General features: G+C 38.5%; 1 protein-coding gene across 1 annotated transcript in view; it reads right to left on the reverse strand.

Moving 5' to 3' along the window:
- LOC122797794 (cubilin-like) overlaps positions 1-24,000 on the reverse strand; it is a 2,156,354-nt gene that overhangs the window by 1,291,637 nt on the left and 840,717 nt on the right. Inside the window, 1 exon segment of the mRNA XM_044066315.1 lies at positions 9,518-9,715. Coding sequence (XP_043922250.1) covers positions 9,518-9,715 — 198 coding nt within the window.

The following is a 24,000-nucleotide window of genomic DNA, read 5'->3' on the forward strand; positions in this document are numbered from 1 at the left end:
CCCACGTTTTTGATAGACTTGATGTATTGTTTTGCAAATTTTAGCCAGGCCTGGATGTTTTTCTGTGTAAGAAAAGGCTTCTGTCTTGCAACCCTACCCCATAGGCCAGACATATGGAGAATACGGGAGATTGTGGTCACATGTAGTACACAACCGGTACTTGCCAGAAATTCCTGCAGCTCCTTCAGTGTTGCTGTAGGTCTCTTGCAGCCTCCCTAACCAGTTTTCATCTTGTTCATAGGCTCATAGGTTGGTACTAGGCTATTGGCCCTAGGGCCTATACAAGCCTAGCCATAACAATTCCCTGGCTATTTCTTCCCACACTATTTACTTCCCTGTCTTTTCATCAATTGTGGAGGGATGTTCAGTACTTTGCAACGTCACTGTTCTATATTTTCTCCACGTTTTGATGACTGTCTTCACTTTGTTCCATGGTATATCCAATGCTGTGGAAATTGTTTTGTACTCTTCTCTGACTGATATGTTTCAACAATGAAATCCCTTTGATGTTTTGTAAGCTCTCTGCGAACCATAGCTTTTGCTGTCGTAGACAACTGAGTAAATGTCAGGAAAATCCTACTAGGACAGCTGAACTTTATGTGGGGTTAATCAGAGTCTCTTTAATTGATGGCAGGTGTGTACCCAAGAAAACTGAATGTTGTAATTAAAGCAAAAGTTACCGCAACCAGATTATTGTATGATTTTTATTTTTTATATTTTTCCCCTAAAACATTTGTTTTTCAATTGAATTGTACAGCTTATAGGTCAAAGGAGGTAAAAGTTTTGAAATGATTTATTGTGGTCTCATTTTGTTTATATTACAAAAACCTGGCATTTTGACAGTATCCACCATATATATATATATATATATATATATATATATATATATATATATATATATATATATATATATACATATATATGGTTTACCACTTTATAATCAACGGACGGATGGTCGAGCCCTGATGACCGAAAGGAGTGCGGCCAATATGCACATTGCTGAATGCACCTGTATTGAATTTCAAACCCACGCCCCCTTTGTGACCCATGTTAGCAATCTTTTGGATGTAGAGTGGTCAAAAATGTTGCATTTGGTGGTTTTGTGACATTCCAACCGTTCGACATGCAAAAATTCGGTTACCGGAATCGATCATTGTTGGGTTCGGCTGCTGTGTGTTTAATTATGTGGTGGTAAACCTATATATAAATATATATATATATATATATATATATATATATATATGTAGATATATAGATATATACACATACACACACGCGCACACACACACACACACACACACACACACACACACACACACACACACACACACACATACATACACACACACACACACACACACACACACACACACACACACACACACAGATATATATATATATATATATATATATATATATATATATAAAACTCGGACCGAACCACAAAAGGAGGGGGAGCATCCATATTCATCAAGGATACCCACACCTCCAGGTTAGTGGCACTGCATGAAGCATCAGAAACCATCTATGTGCAACTAACAGTAGGCAAAACTGCATTTCAGTTTATAGCCTGCTACAGACCACCATCCCAGACTCTGGAACCTCACGTGGCTTTCCTGAGAACAATGGAGAATATGAATGTCTCTCCAAATACCTTTATATTGGGTGACTTCAGCTACCCAAGCATAGACTGGGGACACTACTCAAGCCCTAACAGCCTAGCCCAAAGGTTCCTGGAATTTATAAACTCAAATGTTATGGAACAACTGGTCACCACACCTACATGAGGGGTAAACATACTTGACCTGGTCATCACAAACATGGGGACTCTATGCTCTACACCAGAGGTACACCCCTCATTGGTAAGATCAGACCACAAATTAATCTTGCTGGACATCCACATCCCAACCCCACTACCACTCCAAAAACCACAGTAAAAGCTTCTCCAAGGCTAATTTCACACTCCTCAAAACCGAGGTGAAATCAATCAAAGCCCCCAGGCCAGTGGAAACTATGGCCCAAACAACAGAGTCCTATATAAATGCATTCTATGGACATCTTCAAGAATGCATGGATCATGCAATCCCAAATAAAACCAAGACCCAATCCTCCAAAGGCAGACGTCCTGTCTGGTGGACCATGGCCATAAATAAATTATACAACAAAAGGAGAAAGCTACTGCAGGATAGCGCAAAATCCCTCAATAAGAAGGCATCACTGATCAGTACTAGCAAAAAACTACGGTTCCTCATAAAATCTTCCAATGCCAGCTTCGAGAGAAAAATTGCACAAGACACTAAAGATAACCACAAGGCTTTCTTTAGTTATGTTAGAAATCTGGGTGGCAACTCCCAGATATGCTCGAAGTTAGTCCAAAATGACAAAAAATAAACTGAACCCACAGACATTGCCAACATCCTGGCGGACAGGTTCAGTGCAAACATCTCCCCCCCTTCCCCCCAAAGGAGCAATTATCTGTCCCAGCAGAGATTCGTCTCCCTGTCATCACAGATGCTCAGGTAGGAGCTGCCCTCTCCAAAGCAAAAAACACAACATCAATGGGACTGGACAGTGTCCCAGACTGCATCCTACAGGAGCTCCAAGAGGAGCTAAAACCTCATATTAGGCTACTGTTCAATCTCAGCCTTTCTACAGGTTATGTACCCAAGGAATGGCATACAGCAACAGTGGTCCCACTCCACAAAGGTGGAGCGTCAACGGACCCTGGGAACTATAGCCTGACTAGCCTAGTCTGCAAGGCCACGAAGCGGATCATCATGGGACTCTAAACAAAGACAATGGGGAACTACAGATGCTAGATCCTACACAATTTGGCTTTGTTAAAGGCAGATCCTGCCTCTTGAACCTGGTAGACTTCTTCGAAACAGTCACCAAGGCCATAGATGAAGGGAAAGTAGTCCACACTGCCTACCTGGACCTCGCAAAAGCCTTTGACACCATACCCCACTCTGGCATCATACATAAGCTCTCCAGCCTAAATATCAACCCCTATGTCATAAGATGGGTTGCAAATTGGCTCAAGGACAGAACCCACATGGTCAGAATTGCGGGAGCTATGTCAGACTCTAAACCTGTCACAAGTGGCGTCCCACAAGGCTCAGTCCTGGGACCGCTCTTGTTCGGTATATATTTTTCAGAGGTACAGGCCAACACGGGAGGTCTATGGCTGACCAAGTTTGCAGACGACTGCAAACTGGGTGCCATAACCAACTCTCCAGCTGACACAGGCATCCTCCAAAAGGGTCTCACAGAGACGGACAACTGGTGCCAAAGCCATGGCCTGAAACTAAATGCCAAGAAGTGTATAGTCGTACCCTTTGGAAAAAACAAAGTGTCCACAAACTACCATATAGGCAGTAATCCATTAAGTATGGAGGAAGTAATTAGGGACCTGGGAACCCAAGTTGATAGTAATCTGTCCTTTGACAACCATGTTGCCAAAGTGGTTAGAAAGACCTTATATACAGCCCACCTGATCATGAAAGGGTTCACATCTAGATCCAAGGAGGTCATTGTGCCCCTTTACTCATCCGTCATCAGGCCCATAACTGAATACAATGCCCCGTTTGGGATGTACCTTACCCGTCACCTGCAGCAACTGGAGAGACCACAAAAGTACCTCACCAAGAGGATCAAGGGTCTCAAACAGATGACCTATGCTGCCAGGTTAAAGAAACTCCAGCTCTACTCAGTTGCATAATGCCTACTTAGAGGCAATCTGTGCCTGACTCATAAAGCCATGTCCAACCCAGAATTAATGGACATGCTCCACCTCAAAAAATCCAAATCCACTAGAGCTACGCACTCAAGGGATTTGAATCTCAACACAGAAATTAATAGGACATGTTGGAGAGACAGATTCTTGACCCAGAGGCTCCCAGTACTCTGGAATAGAATCCCAGTCCATATCAGGCAGAGCCCCTCGTTGACTGTCTTCAAGAGAAATCTTGATGAGTGGATGGGAGATCATAAGTTCACTCCGGGGATCACTTCTGTGTCACTACTAGACAGAGGCCCAATAAAGTAACCAAAATAGGGCACTGTAAAACCCATTTTTTAAGGGGTGACGTAAGCCAAATACACTCTGTCTAGGCTGATAAATGCCCTAGGGCATATAGCCTAGTATCAACATATGAACCTATATACATACACACACACACATAGATATATATATCTATATATATATATATATATATATCTATATATATATTATATTTATATACACACACACACACACACATACACACACACACACACACACACACACACACACACACACACACACACACACACACACACACACCCATATATATATATATATATATATATATATATATATATATATGTATGTATATACATATATATATATATATATATATATATATATATATATATATACATACATACATATGCACACACACACACACACATACATATACATATATATATATATATATATATATATATATATATATATATATATGTATAGATGCACACACGCACATACTATAGATATATGTATTTACATATACAGTGGATATAAAAAGTGTACACAACCCTGGTTTTTAGGGTATAAAAAAATGAGACCACAATAAATCATTTCAAAACATTTCCCACCTTTAATGTGACCTGTAAGCTGTACAATTCAATTGAAAAACAAACAAATCTGTTATGGGAAAAAATATAAAAAATAAAAAACGTACAATAAGCTGGTTGCATAAGTATGTACACCTTTAAACTAATACTTTGTTGTGTGTGCACACCCTTAAACTAATACTTTGTTGAAGCACCTTTTGATTTAATTACACCATTCAGCCTTCTTGGGTAGAAGTCTATCAGCATGGCACATCTTGACTTGGCAATATTTGTCCACTCTTCCTTGCAAAAGCTCTCCAAATCTGTCAGAATGCAAAAGCATCTCTTGTGCATAGCCCTTTTCAGGTCACCCCACAGATTTTCTATTGGATTTAAGTCGCCTCTGGCTGGGCCATTCCAAAACTTTAATTTTCTTCTGGTGAAGCCATTCTTTTGTTCATTTGGATGTATACTTGGGGTCATTGTTGTTTTAAAAGGTGAAATTCCTCTTCATCTTCAGCTTTCTAGCAGACGCCTGAAGGTTTTGGACCAAAAGTGACTGGTATTTGGTATTGTTCATAATTCCCCCCACCTTGACTCAAGCCCCGTTCCAGCTGAAGAAAAGCAACCCAAAAGCATGATACTGCCACAGCCAGGCTTCACTCTAGAGATGGTGTTCTTTTAGTGATGCGAAGTGTTGTTTTTGCAACAAACATACCTTTTGGAATTGTGGCCATAATGTTCAACCTTGGTCTCATCAGTCCATAACAGATTTCCTCTCATGCTTTTGGGAGACTTGGTGTATTGTTTTGCAGATTTTAGCTGGGCCTGGATGTTTTTCTGTGTATAAAAAGTCTCCCATCTTGCAACCCTACCCCATAGCCCAGACATATGGAGAATACAAGAGACTGTTGTCACATATAGTACACAACAAGTACTTGCCGGAAATTCCTGCAGTTCCTTTAGGGTTACTGTAGGTCTCATGGGAGCCTCCCTGACAAGTTTTCATCTTGGCTTTTCTTCAATTTTGGAGGGATGTCCAGTTCTTTGCAACATCACTGTTGTCCCATATTTTCTCCACTTTTTGATGACTGTCTTCACTGTGTTCCATGGTATATTGAATGCTGTGGAAATGTTTTATACCCTTCTCCTGACTGATACCTTTCAACAATGATATCCCTTTGATGCTTTGTAAGCTCTCTGTGAAGCGTGGCTTTTGCTGTAGCAGGCAACTGAGTAAATGTCAGGAAACTCCTCACAATACAAGTTCCAGGCCAGATGAATTCACTCAGTTTAGTACACAGAATGATTACTAGGACAGCTGAACTTTATTTGGAGTTAATCAGAGTCTCTTTAATTGATGGCAGGTGTGTACTCACGAAGACTGAATGCTGTAATTAAATCAAAAGGTGCTTCAACAAAGTATTAGTCTAAGGGTATGCTCACACAATAAAGTATTAGTTTAAGGGTGGGCACACTTATGCAACCAGCTTATTGTACGTTTTTTATGTTTTATATTTTATCCCTTAACAGACTTGTTTTTCAAATGAATTATACAGGTTATAGGTCACATTAAAGGTGGGAAAAGTTTTGAAATTATATATTCTGGTCTCATTTTTATATCACAAAAACCTGGCATTTTAATAGCGGTGTGTAAACTTTGTATATCCACTGTACATAGATACAGTAGATAGATGGTTGTAGATATATATGCATATATATATATATATATATATATATATATATAAAACAGCAAACACTGCAGCGTAAAAAACTCAAACTAATAATGAACCAAAAACTCTGCTGAAATAACTGCAAGCTGGAGATCAAAAGTATACTTTTGATCTCCAGCCTGCAGTAATTTCAGTAGAGTTTTGGGTTTATATATATCTATATCTATATATATATATATATATATATATATATATATATATATATATATATATATATATATATATATATATATATATATATATTACAGAGATTTGGGTACATGACATTTGGTCTAAGACACATTTCATCGAAAAAAGTGCTGCAACTGATCTAAAGCTAATTTCTTTGAAAACACAGCTGACTGAATCATATTTGATAGAAAAAAAAGTGTAAGGATATAGAAAAATCACTGGTAGTGTGGTTTTGGCTCATAAATGTACAATACAATGATGTATTACTTAATAATCATTATTAACTTTATCATTACTTAGATTACAACTGTGGAGTTAGCATATTTAAGTAAGGAGGGGTCGGTCCAGGCAACCCCCTCCACCCTGCAAAAAAGTTTTGGAGACGTATTTGCTGTATATCAAGTTTGAAATGCATGTGATTTTACTAAATTTGTTTTAGATTAAATGAGTATCAGATGATTTTTTTAGGTATTTTGTGATTAAATGAAATGTGTGTGTGTGTGTGTGTGTGTGTGTGTGTGTGTGTGTGTGTGTGTGTGTGTGTGTGTGTGTGTGTGTGTGTGTGTGTGTGTGTGTGTGTGTGTGTGTGTGTGTGTGTGTGTGTGTGTGTGTGTGTGTGTGTGTGTGTGTGTGTGTGTGTGTGTGTATGGATCTCCTTAGAAGGATTTAAAGTAAAATAATGGGTCTACTTCACAAAGTTCACTAGAAAAGCAATCATCATGTTAAAATTTGATAAAAAATACCAGTGTCAGTGTTTTTGTTGTGTATTTCCCCTGAGCAAGACAAAGTTTTGAACCATACAAACAAAAAAACAATGTTTTTCAGTGAAGGCAAGCTCCTAAAGCACTCCCCATGTAGGGGGATATGCTCCAACATCCCCTGTTAATTAATATACTAGCTTTGAGATTACACAGTAACTAGGAAAGGACATATTCCCCAACCAGACATTTTAGCAATCTCTCACAAACACAGTATCAACCCCCAAGCCCTACAAATGGGAAAAATAAATCATTATTTTCATTTGCACATCTCAGAGTTCCAGTTGCTCTACCTGCAAGATCATGACACAGCAGGGTCTGGGAATTTGTTCTTTCCCTACTGGTATGCAATCTTGGAGTTGGTATATTTAATTAGCAGGGTGTGTATATATGTGTTTGTGTGGGTGCACTAGGGTTTGTACCTCTTTCAAAAAAATATTGTTTTTTTTTGTTGTTGTCATTAGTTCAATCCCTCTTTAGATTTCATTTAAAAAGATTAGTCTTTTTGCATTCTTTGTTTGATACATTCGATGTTTGATATTTTTATCATTTCGTCTCATGCAGCTTTTTCTACACAAAGCTTTGTTGGTTATATTTATTATGTTGTACCATAGTTAAGTGATGGCTTGCCATCTACTGCATAATTAGTTGTAACTTCCCTTTGATCATGGTCGTATGACTCAAAAGTTAACATATATTTAATTTAAAGGGTATGGAGTACAGGCACCATTTAGGATGAGTATGGGAGATTCAACCCTACACCTAAACTATAAATAATGTGTAGTAGTTGTGCATACACATGGGATTATGGACATTTTTTTTTGCTTTATTCTGGATAGGTTTTTGAGTAAATGTTTTTATTTGATTGCAAATGTAAAATGTGTGGTTTATATTTAAGATCAATAAAGATGTTTTGCAGTATGCAAAGTAATTGGTCTAATGTTTTGTGCCTCACTCAAAGATATCTGCAGTGGATCCCAAGATATATATATATATATATATATATATATATATATATATATATATATATATATATATATATATATTTCCTTCAGATTACTGAAGTTTCAAAACTTTGCAATTCATATGGCTGAGACCATATGATCAAAATTCTGAAAAAAAAAACATAGAAAACTATATTGTTTTACATTTTCGCAGGGGGGCTGCCCCACTGCACCCCCCACACCCCCTGCTAATTAAATATACCATCTCCAAGATAGCACTACAGCGAGTAAAATGGTAAAGTGCCCATTCTTCACTGTACTGTGATCTCCATTCAAAATGTTCAAAGTTTCTAAATTTCGATCATATTGTCTCGGCGATATAAATTTTGAAGTTTTGAAACTTCGATAATCTGAAGGGAATCCATATATATATATATATATATATATATATATATATATATATATATATCTATATCTATATCTATATATATATATATATATATATATATATGTGTGTGTGTGTATATATATATATATATATATATATATATATATATATATATATATATATGTCTGTATATACGAACACATAGACGTATGTCTATATATCAAAAAAAGTGAATAGTAAGTCACTGAGCACAACTGGTCAATCACCAGCTGATCAAAAAATACAAAAAAATGTTTTTTTTGTTGCATGGGGTAAGCCTTCCCTTCATCTCCCCCTCATACTGCCTACTTAATTATACATATCAACTCTGTGACTGCACCACAGTGCAAAACCCTGATCCCAATTGTACTATGATCCTGCACAATAACAGTCCATTCTGTTCAAACTTCCTTGTTTTTGAGCTTCTAGGCTCTAACTTTTAACATCTGCAAATCTGAGCATCTGATGTATTGCAAGGAACCCAAGTCTATATCTATATCTTCATATATATATATATATATATATATATATATATATATATATATATATATATATATTTATATAAACATACACACATATTACCTTATATGCACATGTAATGCCTACCTACTGTACATTATGCACCACGTGACTTCATTTTTAAGGAGTGATTCTAGTTAAACCATTTTTTATTCTAATCATAACTGCATTGTAATTTCATAAAATGAGAATAAGCTGGCCCTAATGAACCTTTGGTTTACTGAAAATGAAGTGCTTTACAGAAAGAAAAATAATATACTTTAATGAGAGAAGAAACAACAGATAACATTACCCAGAAGCAGAATATCTGCATTCTGGTATATTGCTTGTAAAAGTCTAAACATTTCTGATGAGGGAAATGCTTCTTACCATCTCTAATAACAAGCTGATCAGATAAGCATGACGTCTGAAATTCTATGTCAATAGCCAGAATGTTCAACTCCACTGTAGATTCTGGAGATCTTATTACCCAGGAACAGTCTACGCCATTCTGATAGTTATTTGGCCACTCAGGCGAGAAAAAGAAGTAAGGTGTTTCTCCTGTTACAAATGCACCACCACAAGCACCTAAACAAACAAAATGTAAATAATAGGCCTGACTTAATACTGGGCACAAGTTATGATGTACTATCACACACACACACACACACACACACACACACACACACACACCTATACATATATACAGGCATGCACACATTAACAGACAAACAAACATGTGCACAGATGCACACATCCACACATAGGTACATAGCTGTACACATCATTGAAAAAAATCTTTTTTGTATAAAACATGTTTATTGCAAATCATGTCAAATGGCATCACTGTCGACAAAAAAAAAAAAAAAAAAAATTTGAATGAAGTATCAATTCTCTAACATAAACAGACTTGTTATATCATATATTTGCGTTTTACATATTCATCTTATACACACCCCCATGCAATTTTAAACGTGTAAAGCCATATAAAAGAAGAGATGAGATTGTTTTCTAAAAATAAATAAATAAAAAAATATATCAAATAATAAAAAACAGATTCATGTCTAATTTTGAATGAGTCCAGTTCTATAATCTTAAATGTACCACATGGAAAATAGTCCTAAAACAGTACATGACATTCTTCAAGTATTTGGATGCTGATTATAACAGATGCTGTAGCTTTAACATAGCTAAACCAAGTAATATCTGCAATAGTCAGGTTTAAAGGTTGCACAGTTAGGTCAAACAGAACATACAATGTTTGGACTCGGGTAATGATGAGTGCAGGGTCCATTATGTTTTGCCAATAATGTCCCATAACAAATGTACATCTTTCGAGTGCTATATATAAACTGTTGAGATAACAGGTCAGTAGCAATGATATCAAAAATAACAGTTTATTTATTTATTTTTGTTAAGAAGGTAATATTTTAATTTAGTTAACCAATAACCTATAACGACTTGTGAATTAGCTGAGGGTTGGAGGAACCAAAGACTAATAACTGAAAACCACCTTCAGCCGACTGCATCATGGACCATGGTGCCAATAAAGGCTACCCATACTGATGTTACAATGCAGTGTACACAAAACACTTCCACTTCCAGATAATATCCCAAAAACGCCATGTATTCACGCCAAATAGATGGTTATTCACACAACAGTGCTTTCATTTCCAAAACCAGAAACTGCATCAGAATCTGGCATCATAGTCCATCCACATTTTAAAAAGCCATATCTCCATCCCTATTGGTCAAATCCACATAAGCAATCAATCATTAACTCACAATACTATCCTATTAAAAAAATATCTATATTTAAAGTACTTTTTGTGTATAAATATATATGAACAATATAAATGAGAAATATAAAAACAGTTTGAAACAAAAAACATAAACACTCATTTCCATATATATTTTTAAAAGACTTTTACAGCCTACTTGCCCTTAATTTTAGGACTGGGGCTAAATGTGGTCATTCAGTCCAGGGGAGACACACACATGTCTAAATGCAATTGCCAGATTAGTTCTCTAAACTCCAACCTGGACCCCCAGTCCCCACCCCTTTCTTCTTGTTTAACCCTTTCAAGTACCCAAAATCTAAAATAAGCCATTTGGCATTTAATTGAATGTCTATATAGGGCATTACTTTCTTTATTCCTATTTATTTCATACATATGCTCATAGACTCTTTGTCTAAGACTACATTCAGTTTTCCCCATATAGAATGAAAGACATGTCAAACAATAGGCCAGGTAAACTACCCCTTTGGTCAGACAATTAAAATATCCTATTGAGTGTAGTCTCACTCTAGGGTTATTCAATCTCATCTCAGCCATATTCACCATGAAAGGGCACCGAGGACAAGTTCCACATTTAAAAATCCCCCTTCTGACTCCTTCCCTCTCAGGTACGTAGGTCTGCCCTTTTTAGAAGATATCTTTCAAATTAAAATTCCTTCTAAAACTAAAGTTCAAAGGCCTGGAGAACACATTTAAGTTATTGGGCATACTCACGAATAACTTTCACTTTTTTATAATGATATTCTGAATCTTCCCCACATCTTGATTATAAGATGTTATTAAATAAGGTACATTCATGTCCTCTCCCGTACGTTCTCCATTCATGTAACCTCTCATATTATTTCTATCATTAACATTGACTGATATTGCATTACTTAATTACTTTCATTAGTCACAGCCCCAAAACTGAGGGCAAGAAGATTGCAAAAGTTTTTCAAAAAATATATTATATAAATATATATATATATATATATATATATATATATATATATATATACATATATATGGAAATGAGTGTTTATGTTTTTTGCTTCAAACTGTATCTATATTTCTCATTTATATTTTTCATATATATTTATACACAAAAAGTAGTTTAAATATAGACATTTTTTTTAAATAGGATATTATTATGAGTTAATGATTGGTTGCTTATATAGATTTGACCAATGAGGATGGAGATTTGGCTTTTTAAATGTGAATGGGAATATGATGGCAAATTCAGATGAAGTTTCCGGTTCTGGAAATGAAAGTGCTTAATCTGTTGTGTGTATAACTGTCTATTTGGTGTGGCTAAACAACGTTTTGGGATATTATCTGGAAGTAGAAGTGTTTTGTGTACAACTACATTGTAACATCAGTATGGGTACCCTTTATTGGCACCATGGCACAGTCAGCTGAAGGTGGTTTTTGGTTAGTATTTTAATTTAGTTCCCTGACATGTTGTTGCTGTTTTGTTGGATGGATTAAAATAAAAAATGATTTGGTGAACTTAAGGATCACAACCTACATATACTTTTTTAAATTTTTTTTCCATTTCTTGACCAGGTAAGTCCCATTAGGCTAACAGCTTATACTTTTGGGGAAATTTGGTCATGGCACTGAGAAACTTCCACTGCTCTTTGTGTACAGAGGGTGCCATTTAGGGTGATTGCGAAGAAGCTCAGTGAAGCAGGGAGAAGTGATAGAGTATGTTGCGAGTTACGAGTTGGATTCAGTAAAAAGAAAGTGAACTTTAATGGTAGAAAATAAGAAGAAAGTGTGGAGCAAAGTGATTAAGTCGGAAGTGCAGAACTGTGAATTTAATGCAGGTGATTGTGAGAAGGAAGGAGTGATATGCAGCAAGGAGGTGAAGGCAGTCCTCTGAGGATATTTTTCATCAAAATCTTCTTAGGGAAGAAGATTCAACACAGATATGTGTTGTTATAACCCTCCAGTCAGGAGGGTTGCAGGATTACTTACTTATGGATTTGGCAAATGCAAGTGAGCCAGAAATCATCATTCATCATCATCCCTCTTTTTCCCATTTACATGGGGTTGGGGTATCGTATTAACTGTCGCCATCTCTCTCGATTCAGTGCCACTCTCCTGCCTTCTTCAACACTCATGCCTGACTTTCGCAGATCTTCTTTCACACAATCCATCCACCTCTTTGCTGGACGCCCTCGCTTCCTCTTACCTTCTTCCCGTCTGTCCCAAATCTTCCTCACCAGATTGTCTTCTGCTTTTCTACACATGTGCCCATACCATCGTAATCTGTTCTCTTTGATCATTTCTGCAATTGGAGCTACTTTGTCTTCTGCTCTTATGTCCTCATTTCTTTGCCTGTCCCGCAGTGTGCATCCTACCACCTTTCTCAGGCACTTCATTTCCATCACCTCTAGCTTCTTCAACTGTTCTGCCTTTACTGCCCATGTTTCTGTACCATACAGTAGTACTGGTCGCACCACTGTCTTGTACACCTTACTTTTCAGCTTATTTGGCATTCTTCTGTCATAGACTACACCTGATACTCTATGCCAGTTGGCTGCAGCCCCTCTGATTCTAGCTTTGACCTCTTCATTCAGACTACCCTTCTCCTCAACCACCTCTCCCAGATACTTGAAGCTGTTTACCTGTTCCACTATCTTCCCATCTATCTCTATTCTTAGCTTCTTCTGATTTCCCCAATCTGCTGCCATTACCACTGTCTTATCTGTGCTTAGTTTCATCCCATGTACCTTCAGATTTGCATTCCATTCTCCTATCCTTTGCTGAAGTTCTAGATCAGAGTCTGCCTGTACTGCCACATCGTCTGCATACAGCAGCTTTGTTGCTCTGACCCCTCCAACCTGTTTGCTGATGTAGTCCATTACCAGTATGAACAGCAATGGGCTCAGAGCTGAACCCTGGTGTACACCTACTCCCACTGGGAACCCCTCAGTGAGGCCAAACACTGTTCGTACTTGAGTCACTGGGTCCTTGTACATAGCCTGTACTAATTCTACCAATGTTTCTGGGACTTCAAACCACCGCAATACTGCCCAGATCAGCTTTCTTGGGACCTTGTCATATGCTTTCTCCAAGTCTAGGAAAGCCGAGTTTGACTCTCTCCTCTTCTCTAGTTTCTTCTCAAGTATCTGTTTCAATGCAAACATTGGGTTAATTGTGCTGCATCCTGATCTGAATCCGAACTGTTCATCTCTTATCTTACATTCTACTATTCTGCATATCCATTTATCAATCACCCTCTCCAGAACTTTCATGCAATGTGGTAGGAGTTTGATGCCTCTGTACTGTCCCCAGTTGTGGATGTCCCCTTTGTTCTTGTACACTGGCATGAGTATGCTTATTCTCCAGTCATCTGGGATATGCCTTTCTCTCCACACTGCAATTAGTACCCTCAGGAGCCATATCTTCCCTAGCTCACCCAGCATCTTTATCATATCTGCTGTGACCTCATCTGAGCCTGCTGCTTTCCCTGACTTCATTTTCCTTAGTGCTGCTCTTACTTCTTCTAAGCTGGGCTCCTCTTCTACTCTCATTGTAGGCTGTTTCTGGGGCAGTACCGCTTCTGTGGGGTTTCTTCATTCAGAAACTGCTGGAAATACTCCTTCCATCTGCCTTTGATATCCTGTGGGCTGGTAAGCAGGTTGTTGCTGGAATCCCTTATGAAGGGTGTCTGACTATCTTCTTTATCTTTCTGTCTTTGCCTTGCAACCCGGTATAGTTTCTTTGTGCTTCTTACTGAGTCACTTTCCAGAAGCTGATAGAGTGCCTCTGATGCCCTATTCTTTGCTATTGCAACTTCTTTCTTAGTTTCTTTGTTAGCCAACCAGTAGTCCTTCCTAGCTTGGTCAGTCTTTTCAATCTCCCACTTCTTCCTGCACTCCTTTTTTCTTTTGATTACTTCCTGCACTTCTGCATTCCACCACCAGCTTTCCTTATGTACCTTATTTCTATACCTGGCTCGGCCACATATCTTTTCTGTAGTCCTAACACATGCTGTTTTTAGGCACTGCCACTCTTCTTCAACTCCACCTATTTCCTCCTCTTCTTGGGGTGCTAGAGCCCTGAGTAATTCCTTAAACTGCTATACTTTCTCTCCAGTCAACTTCCAGGTCTTCAGCCTGGTGTCTGTTGACTTTAGAGCCTTCTCTGACCACTGCTTGCAGCTGATTGTGGCAACTACTGGTTTATGCTGTGAACCGACTGTTTCACTGGGGATGACTTTGCAATCATGGATTCTACCCCAGTGCCTTTTCCTTACTAGGAGGAAGTCTACCTGAGTTGCATGTTGGCTACTCTTATATGTGATCTTGTGACTGTCTCTCTTTCTGAACCATGTGTTGGCTACTATCAAGCCATTTGCCAGACAGAAGTCTAGAATGGCTTCTCCTTCTTTATTCCTATTGCTCCACCCATGTGGACTCAGGCAGTCCTCATATCCTGTTCTGTCTGTCCCGATATGTGCATTTAAGTCACCCATTATCAACACCAATTCATGTTGTCCTGCTTTATCTAGTAGGTCCTGCAACTGCTGTCTGAATGCACTCTTTTCCTCACTATCACAACCCTGCTGTGGGGCATAGGCTGAGATTATGAATACTGTCCTATCATTACACTGGAGTTTGATTGCCATGAGTCTGTCATTAATTCTGATGATATCCCTCACTGACTTCTGAAGCCTCTGTCTCACCACAATTCCTACACCATTTCTAGCCTGTCCACCACCTGAGTAGTAGAGTCTGGATCCCAAGCCAAGTGGCTTTGTTGCACTGCCCTTCCATCTCGTCTCTTGGATACATAGGATGTCCAGCCTCCTCCGTATCATCATGTCATCCACTTCTAAGCTGCGTCCTGTCAGTGAACCTACATTAAGCGTAGCAATTCTCAGTTCATGTTTGGCAGGTTGGTTGGTTTTATGTCCAGCTTTCACTCAACAGAGCTATCCCAGGTAACCCAGGCTGGGCAACTAGACACCGGCCAGCCAGTATCCTATTGACCCAGGGCTACTGGGCTTTTATGGTGGGCACACACTGGCCAATAGGGGCACATATACCCCTCCCACCGTTAGCATGGATCCCTGGCATGGGTCAGAGAGTAGGCCGGGTCCTCAACCCACTTATCACCGGTAACTACCCATGCCCATTTTTTTTTTGGGGGGGGGGACAGTCAACATGACCGAATCACCTAGAGCCATATTTTACACCGTCGAGTGGCTAGCCCTGCCACGGCATGCAGTTTGTTGTGATCCATGTTCTCCTATCTTGAGGATACTGCGCACCACAATATATGCCCAAAGCGGTTGGTCTTTTTTTTTTGCAACTCTTCCCCCCATTGGGCACCATGTAGAGTCTGTGCTGCTGCCCACAGGTCCATTCATTGGTGAGTTTGAGATGGAAACATTCAGCATGTTTTTCAGATATGGGAGAAACCCCACAGAGACACAGAGAGAACATGCAAACTCCAAACAGAAGTCGGAGGTCAGGATTGAACCTTGTGCATTGGAGGCGAAGACCTTAACCACTAAGCCATCTGGTCTCTCGAGTGAGCCAGAAAGTGGAAATGATATTTCCTGTGGTGAAATAATTGATAGAATGCACGAAGAAGATGATCAACAGATAGAATCAATGGCAAAAAAGTCATATGAAGAGACAATACAGAGAGAAGCTCATAAAGAAAAGAAAGAGAAAAAAGAAACTGCTTAAAAAATAAAAAAGAAATTTACTATAAGAATAGGGAGAAAAGAAGATTCTGAACTGGATAGATACAAGGTACAGGATGAAATAATTGTGCCTTTAGGGACTAAAGCAAATTAGGTAGGAGTCTTTATACATATAAATAAAGAGACTTATTGTGACATTATTTTTGAGACTGGCCAACTGAGTGAGAAATTTTTGGGTGAATTTGAAAAAAAAAGAACTGTTTTCCTTGGAGTTAGTACATCTTATAGACTTTATATAGAGCAACAAAGAAAAATGTTGTATACAGTTTAGAAATGAAGTAGAAAAAGACACTTTAAAAGGATGTTTATTGAAATTATTTAAAGATGAATTATCCATTTCAAAAGTATAAGGTGAAAGGGGTTTATGGAGAAGAACATGAAATCGTCTTGTAATATTAAATGTGGAAAATGAAAAAAAATGTACCTATTCCTATATTTATAAATGTGTAAGAACACAAAGGTATGGTGAGGTATTGGGGCCAACCAAAGACTTGTTTTCTTTGTGATAAAAAAGATCACTTTTTTAATAATTGTGAAAGAAGAAAATGTTACATGTTTATAAACATAGGATATGATATGAAGAACAGTGAGTTAAGTTGTTGTAGTGGCAAAATATAGGGCATTTAGGAAAGGATAGAAGCAGGTCAAAAACAAATTGATGCTCATGAAGAGAAAGAGTCTGAAATTGTAGACACTCATATAGAACAAATGCAAGTAAATATTTCAGAACGTAAGCAAGAAAAACAAGAATCTAATAAAGAAGAAAGAAAAAAATGAAAAGAAGGTTTAGATGTACATAACACTGAAAACATGAAGTGGAATTTGGTCTGTATTACAACATCAAAACTTTGTAATATCGAACACCAAATGAGCGACATGTATTCATCGAAATGCATTTAAGCGATTTGATGAATTCTTTACAGGGCAAAGATGTAGTTGGCCAACTACACAGTGTTTCCCTTTTCTTCACTGTAGTGTGTTCTCAGAGTTGGTATATTTAGTTGAGGGTGTGGGGGGCAAAGCCCCCCACGTAGTTATGGTTGTAAGTGTGTGTGTGTGTGTGTGTGTGTGTGTGTGTGTGTGTGTGTGTGTGTGTGTGTGTGTGTGTGTGTGTTTGTGCAAGCAAATTTTTTCACAGGGAAAGAATTCACTGTCTTGATCATTTGCGCTTTAGTGCGTTCAGTCTTTACGTATTGAAGAGGCGTTCACTTAAACGCCTCTTCGGTGTTATAATATAAACCCAATGGAATTTAGTGAAACAGAAAAGAAGGTCTATTGGTAAATGGGTTCAGCAGAGAAAAAGAAAAATTATAGAAAGCCATAAGAAAGAAGAAGGGAAAGAATAACACAAAAGAAAAAAAAGGATAAATAGAGGAAACAACTAAACCTGCAAAATCTTAGCTACAAATGTAAAACATTCGAACAATTTAGTAAGAAGAAATGGAATTATTGAATGGGGTAAACAGCAAGATTATCAGGGAGATTCAATAAGGCCTACATGGTCATTTTCTACCACATACATGCCACGGCACAATGCACACATGCTAGCAATGAAATTCAGATTCAGTAAGTGTCATGTAGAGGCATGCATCACCAGGCAGACAAGGTAAACACTGTGGCATGCTAATTACTGCATAAGCATCTGAACTGCATGCTAATTAACCAATCCAACATGGTTCAGATATTCAACAAGCTATAAAACATCTGTGTAGAGTCTGTGCTGGTTTTTCCTGGGGATTCCAAAACTTTTGGAATATAGACATGGAAAGGAGTCTACATGGATAGAATGTTAGGGGCTGCTGCTGCTTTAATTAATTTGTATGTGCTACAAGCTGAAGACAGTGCTGCTACTGCTGCTGCTAACAGGACTAGGCTGAGAAGAAGAAGAGTTTTCAGGCCCCATTTAACTTTTCACAACCTACATGACATGGATATTGCGGAGCACTACAGGGTGGACAGGGACACACTACAGGAACTCTGCGACCTCTGCTGTCTTCAACTCAGAGCTAACTGAGGGGAGCCCATTCCAGTGGAGACAAAGGTATGTGTAGCCTTTAGAATCTTAGCTACAGGTACCTTTCAGAGACCAGCAGGAGACATTCTGGGAGTGTCACAGGCATCAGCATCCGGGATCCTCCACTAATTCCTGAATGCTATCCTCCAACATGCCAGTGACCACATACATTTTTATTGCAATTGTGAGGAGAGAGCTAGAACTATACAGGAGTTTTACCATGTAGCACATTACCCTGAAGTACTGGGTACCATAGATTGCACCCATGTAGAAATTAAGGCACCACCCGGGGAACAGGGTAGGCTCTACATTAACAGAAAGGGCTATCACTCTATCAAGTGCCAAGTCATGTATAATGCCAAGGGAATAATCTTGAATGTGGAATGCCACATGGACCACTAGGATTTTTCATATATTATGTTACGGGGATAGGACAGGCTAGTGTATGTGTACACTCCACCATACTGGGCTAGTGGGATTGTACGGAATGCCAAATGGACCACCAGGGTTTTTCATATATTAATGTATTATTTTGCATGGACAGGACAGGATGGTGTATGTGTATACTCCAGCATACTGGGCTAGTGGAATTGCACAGAATGTCACACAGACTACCAGGATGTTTCATATATTAATGTATGTGTTGCAGGCACAGGACAGGATAGTCTATACAGTGATGAGTATTGTGGAATCCCATTCCAGGCAGTCTGTACAAGTTGTGTCAATTATCTGTAAGGGTACATGGACTGACATTTATAAGAAACAGTCATGGCAAGTGTGTTTATTGAATATGAACACACAGATGAAGTTAAAGGATGAACACCAGGAAGGACAGGTGAAATGTTGTAATGTACCACATGTGAGGAAATGTAAAAGGAAGACAATTGCAGCAGGAACACTAATCATATCTCCACATGGCACAGTACGGATTGCACAATGACAAATGTATACGATGAGAATATCACACCAATTGACATAACAGTGGAGGATGTGTGTATGATATAAGCATCCAGACCTGAAATAATACAGACGATATGTATCATGGATATCGAATACAATTGGGGTTGGGTGCATATTGTGAAGCTGTGCAAATTGATTTGCTTGTGTATGCTTTTATTGTCAGCAGAGGCTTCCAACAAGCAGGACACAGATACAGGCTCATGGCCAATAGTAAATCCAGCACACACAGTCATGGACAATATCAAAATGTATCTCTGACACAACATATGTGTTTCTGAGTAAACATAGATGGTTCTGCACCAACACACTTGTACAACTATTGGGACGTCAGCAATCTATAAATGTAATCTAGCACACTCTCCTGACACTAACATATGTAGGAGGTATGAGGACTCACACTTGACATTATGATCACTATAGGCTTGTTGACTGGTGTGCATGGTATAGATATATATGGCACAATCCACACTGTCATGATTATAAACCATGCCATCAATGTTGTCAAACATTTATATATGTCATGAGTGCATCACCAAAACAGATATCACAAATGCATGTCATATTGCACCTTTATGGGGGTTCTGTACCATCAGACAGTAATGTTTACACAACAAAACTAATACCTAGGTATGCATAAACAGATGTGTGACAGCTCACAGTGACAAAGATGGTACACTTCAGTTACACATCATGGAAGATTCATATGGAAGGACACGAGGAAGGATGCATTGACCTCAAGTACTGGTGTGGTATGAACAAAAGATGAGTGACTTTCAGAATTGACTTAGTTTCTGGTGTCATTCTAAGGGGGTGCAATATTTGTCAGCATGGAAGGAGATGGTCAACAGGCCACACTGCTTTGCCAGGGGTGGTCTGCACCTTTCCCCTCTAGGCTTTCAAATAGTAGCTAAAACATTGTCTTCCCCCATAGTCCCTTTTTTAGGCAATGCAAACTGAAAGTACTTCCGACATAGCAAAACAAAACCAAGAAAATCTAAAGATATTACTGCTCAGTGCTATGAGCCTAAACAAAAAACTGCACTCCCTAGAAGCTCTCTTTACCATAGAGAATGATGACATCTGTGTGGTCACTGAGACATGGTTAAAAGCCACAGAGAGCACATCAACAGTGCAAGATTATAATGCCTTCCACACATTTAGGCCAGCTATTTCACAGGCAGGGACTAAAGGTGGAGGTGTCTCTATTTACATCAAAAATAAATATACTTCAAGGCTGGTCAAACAGGACATTGCAACTGAGCTGCGCCATATTCAAGTCATCATAAGCAAAATCCAATACCACTTCCTTGCAAGCTACAGGTCCTCCTTTATGATCCAGGAAACCCATATCATATATTTAATCTTATTAGAAACACTAAGAAAAAAAAAATTGTGGCATCATGCATACCTCTCAACCATACCAAATTTCTCAGTATTTACCAGTTTTGAGGGCAAAATAATGGGGTGCCACTAATTTCCGAGTCTCCCCTTTATTCTTAATTTTTTTTGTTTATTTATTTATTTATCTATTTTTTATTACAACTTTAAATTTCACCACACATCACCAGCCTACAGGGGGAGTGTGTGAATGACTTCAGCTTCATTTTGAATTATTTTGAAGGGAATATAGCAGCAGTACAACAATTTAAACGTTTAGCTGTGTCTGCCCAGCACCCAACTACATGCAGAGGGCCTCCAGGTAAGAAAAAAAAGAGTATGTGTATGCTATCTATATTGCCAGATCATTGCTGCAGTCCACTCCATTTACAGAAAAGTCCGCTCTGTTAAGCTGCTATTTCTGTGTGTGGACTGTGAAAGTCTAGGTAAGCATGGCTGCCAGTCTGCTCCATTTACAGAAATCTATTATTGTGTGTGTGTGTGTGTGTGTGTGTGTGTGTGTGTGTGTGTGTGTGTGTGTGTGTGTGTGTGTGTGTGTGTGTGTGTGTGTGTGTGTGTGTGTGTGTGTGTGTGTGTGTGTGTGTGTGTGTGTGTGTGTGTGTGTGTGTGTGTGTGTGTGTGTGAATGGAAGCAGATACTCAGATATCTTATTGCTGCCAGACCTAGTCTGTCAGTTCATAAATGAAATCTATTTAAGCAGCAGTCCATAGCTGAAATCTTTTTAGGCAGTATGTTCCATAGTTGAAATCTATTGAAGCACTGTGTGTGTAAATCTGTCTTAAGTCTGTAAAAAGCTGTGCATGAACGGGAAATCTATCTTATTGCTGCCATTAAGCTCTGTGTATGAGAGATGGAATATTATTGCTGCCTTTAAGGGGGGGGGGGTAAAATCTGTCTTATTATTGCTGCCATTAAGTGTGTGTAAATCTATTTTAAGCTGTGTTGCCATCTGGAACTCTATGTAAGCTGTGCATGAACAGAAGAACGGAAATCATTTAAGCTGTGCATTAACAGATAGAATGGAAATCTAGCTTATTGCTGCTGTTAAGAATGTAAATCTATTTTAAGCCATAGTTAAGTTGAAATCTATTTGTATTGCCAGTCCAGGAAATCTTATTGCTGCCATTAACCTCTGTTTGTTCTGCCATAGTTAAGTTGAAATCTATTTCTGCTGCTGCCGTAGTTAAGTTGAATTAGTGTAGTTACTCCCTGTTCTATTTGTGCTGCCATAGTTAAGTTGAATTGCTGCTGTTGACCTCTCTTAGTTCTGCTGTAGTTAAGATGAATTGCCGCCATTACCCTCTGTTTGCTCTATTTGTGCTGGTGTAGTTAAGTTGAAATCTATTTCTGCTGCTGCCGTAGTTAAGTTGAATTGCCGCCATTACCCTCTGTTTGTTCTATTTGTGCTGCCATAGTTAAACTGAATTGCTGCCGTTACCCTCTGTTTGTTCTATTTGTGCTGGCATAGTTCAGTTGAAATCTATTTCTGATGCTGCCGTAGTTAAGTTGAATTGCTGCCTTTACCCTCTGTTTGTTCTATTTGTGCTGCCAGTTCGGGAAATCTTACTGCTGCTCTGTGTGTGAGAAACGGAAATCTATTCTAGATGGATGTTTTAGTCTTATTATTGCTGTCATGGGGGTTTTATTTGTGCATCCATAGTTAAGTTGAAATCTATTGCATTGCTGCTGTTAACCTCTGTGTGTGAACAACAGGAATCTATTCTAGATGAATGTCGTAGTCTTATTATTGTATTCTAGATGAATTTCTTAGGTGTGTGTGTGCGTGTGTGCTTATTATTGTAGTCTAGATGAATGTCTTAGGTGTGTGTGTGTGTGTGTGTGTGTGTGTGTGTGTGTGTGTGTGTGTGTGTGTGTGCTTATTATTGTATTCTAGATTAATGTCTCAGGTGTTTGTGTGCTTATTATTGTATTCTAGAAGAATATCTTAGGTGTGTGTGCTTATTATTGTATTCTAGATGAATGTCTTAGGTGTGAGTGTGTGTGTGTGTTTATTATTGTATTCTTGATGAATGTCTTAGGTGTGTGTGTGCTTATTATTGTATTCTAGATGAATATCTTAGGTGTGTGTGTGCTTATTATTGTATTCTAGATTAATGTCTTAGGTGTGTGCTTATTGTTGCATTCTAGATGAATATTTTAGGTGTGTACTTATTATTGTATTCTAAATGAATGTCTAAGGTGTGTGTGTGTGTGTGTGTGTGTGTGTGTGTGTGTGTGTGCGTGCTTATTATGGTATTCTAGATGAATGTCTTAGGTGTTTCAGTGCTTATTATTGTATTCTAGATGAATGTCTTAGGTGAGTGTGTGCATGTGTGTGTGTGTGTGTGTGTGTGTGTGTGTATATGCTTATTATTGCATTCTAGATGAATGTCTTAGGTGTGTGTGTGTGTGTGTGTGTGTGTGTGTAAAATGCCCTAGTTAAGTATACTTGGTGGTTAGGGGCTCAAACCCTGCACCTTAGGTACAACGAGCAAAAGCCTGAATTCCCTACCCATACCACCACTGTGACTTAATGTCTGGAATGTTTGGCTCATATAACTTTTGGGTCTGTTCCTCTTAAAATGTGTGATTTTCTAGCAAATCAGTAAGAACCAAATTCACTAAATAATGATAACCATTTAAGTTTTAGTCTTCCTGTCTTTAAGGAAGGGCATGGTAACAGAAAACATCTTATTCTAGCAACTTTCCAAGATTATACAACCAATGTTTAAAATGTGTCCCTGTTTTTTGGGGCCTTTGTTCCCCCTCAACAATTTTTGGCTTTTTCTCGATTTTTTGTGCTGCTTGGTTTTTCAGGGGGAGAGAAGGTTAGTGCTGCTTATGACAAGCCTGGCTGTGTTGTTGTTAGCACAACAGTTAGAATACTTGCTTTTGATGCAGAAGGCTGTTTGTTCTACTCCCACAGTATGTAAATGGATTGCTGACACTATACTATGTTGTACTTTTAAAGGGGTGGATGCAGCAGTTCTGAGAATGT

Source organism: Protopterus annectens, chromosome 3.part1 (genome assembly GCF_019279795.1).
Source record: "Protopterus annectens isolate FY-2018-M chromosome 3.part1, PAN1.0, whole genome shotgun sequence".
Taxonomy (NCBI): Eukaryota; Metazoa; Chordata; order Ceratodontiformes; family Protopteridae; genus Protopterus; species Protopterus annectens.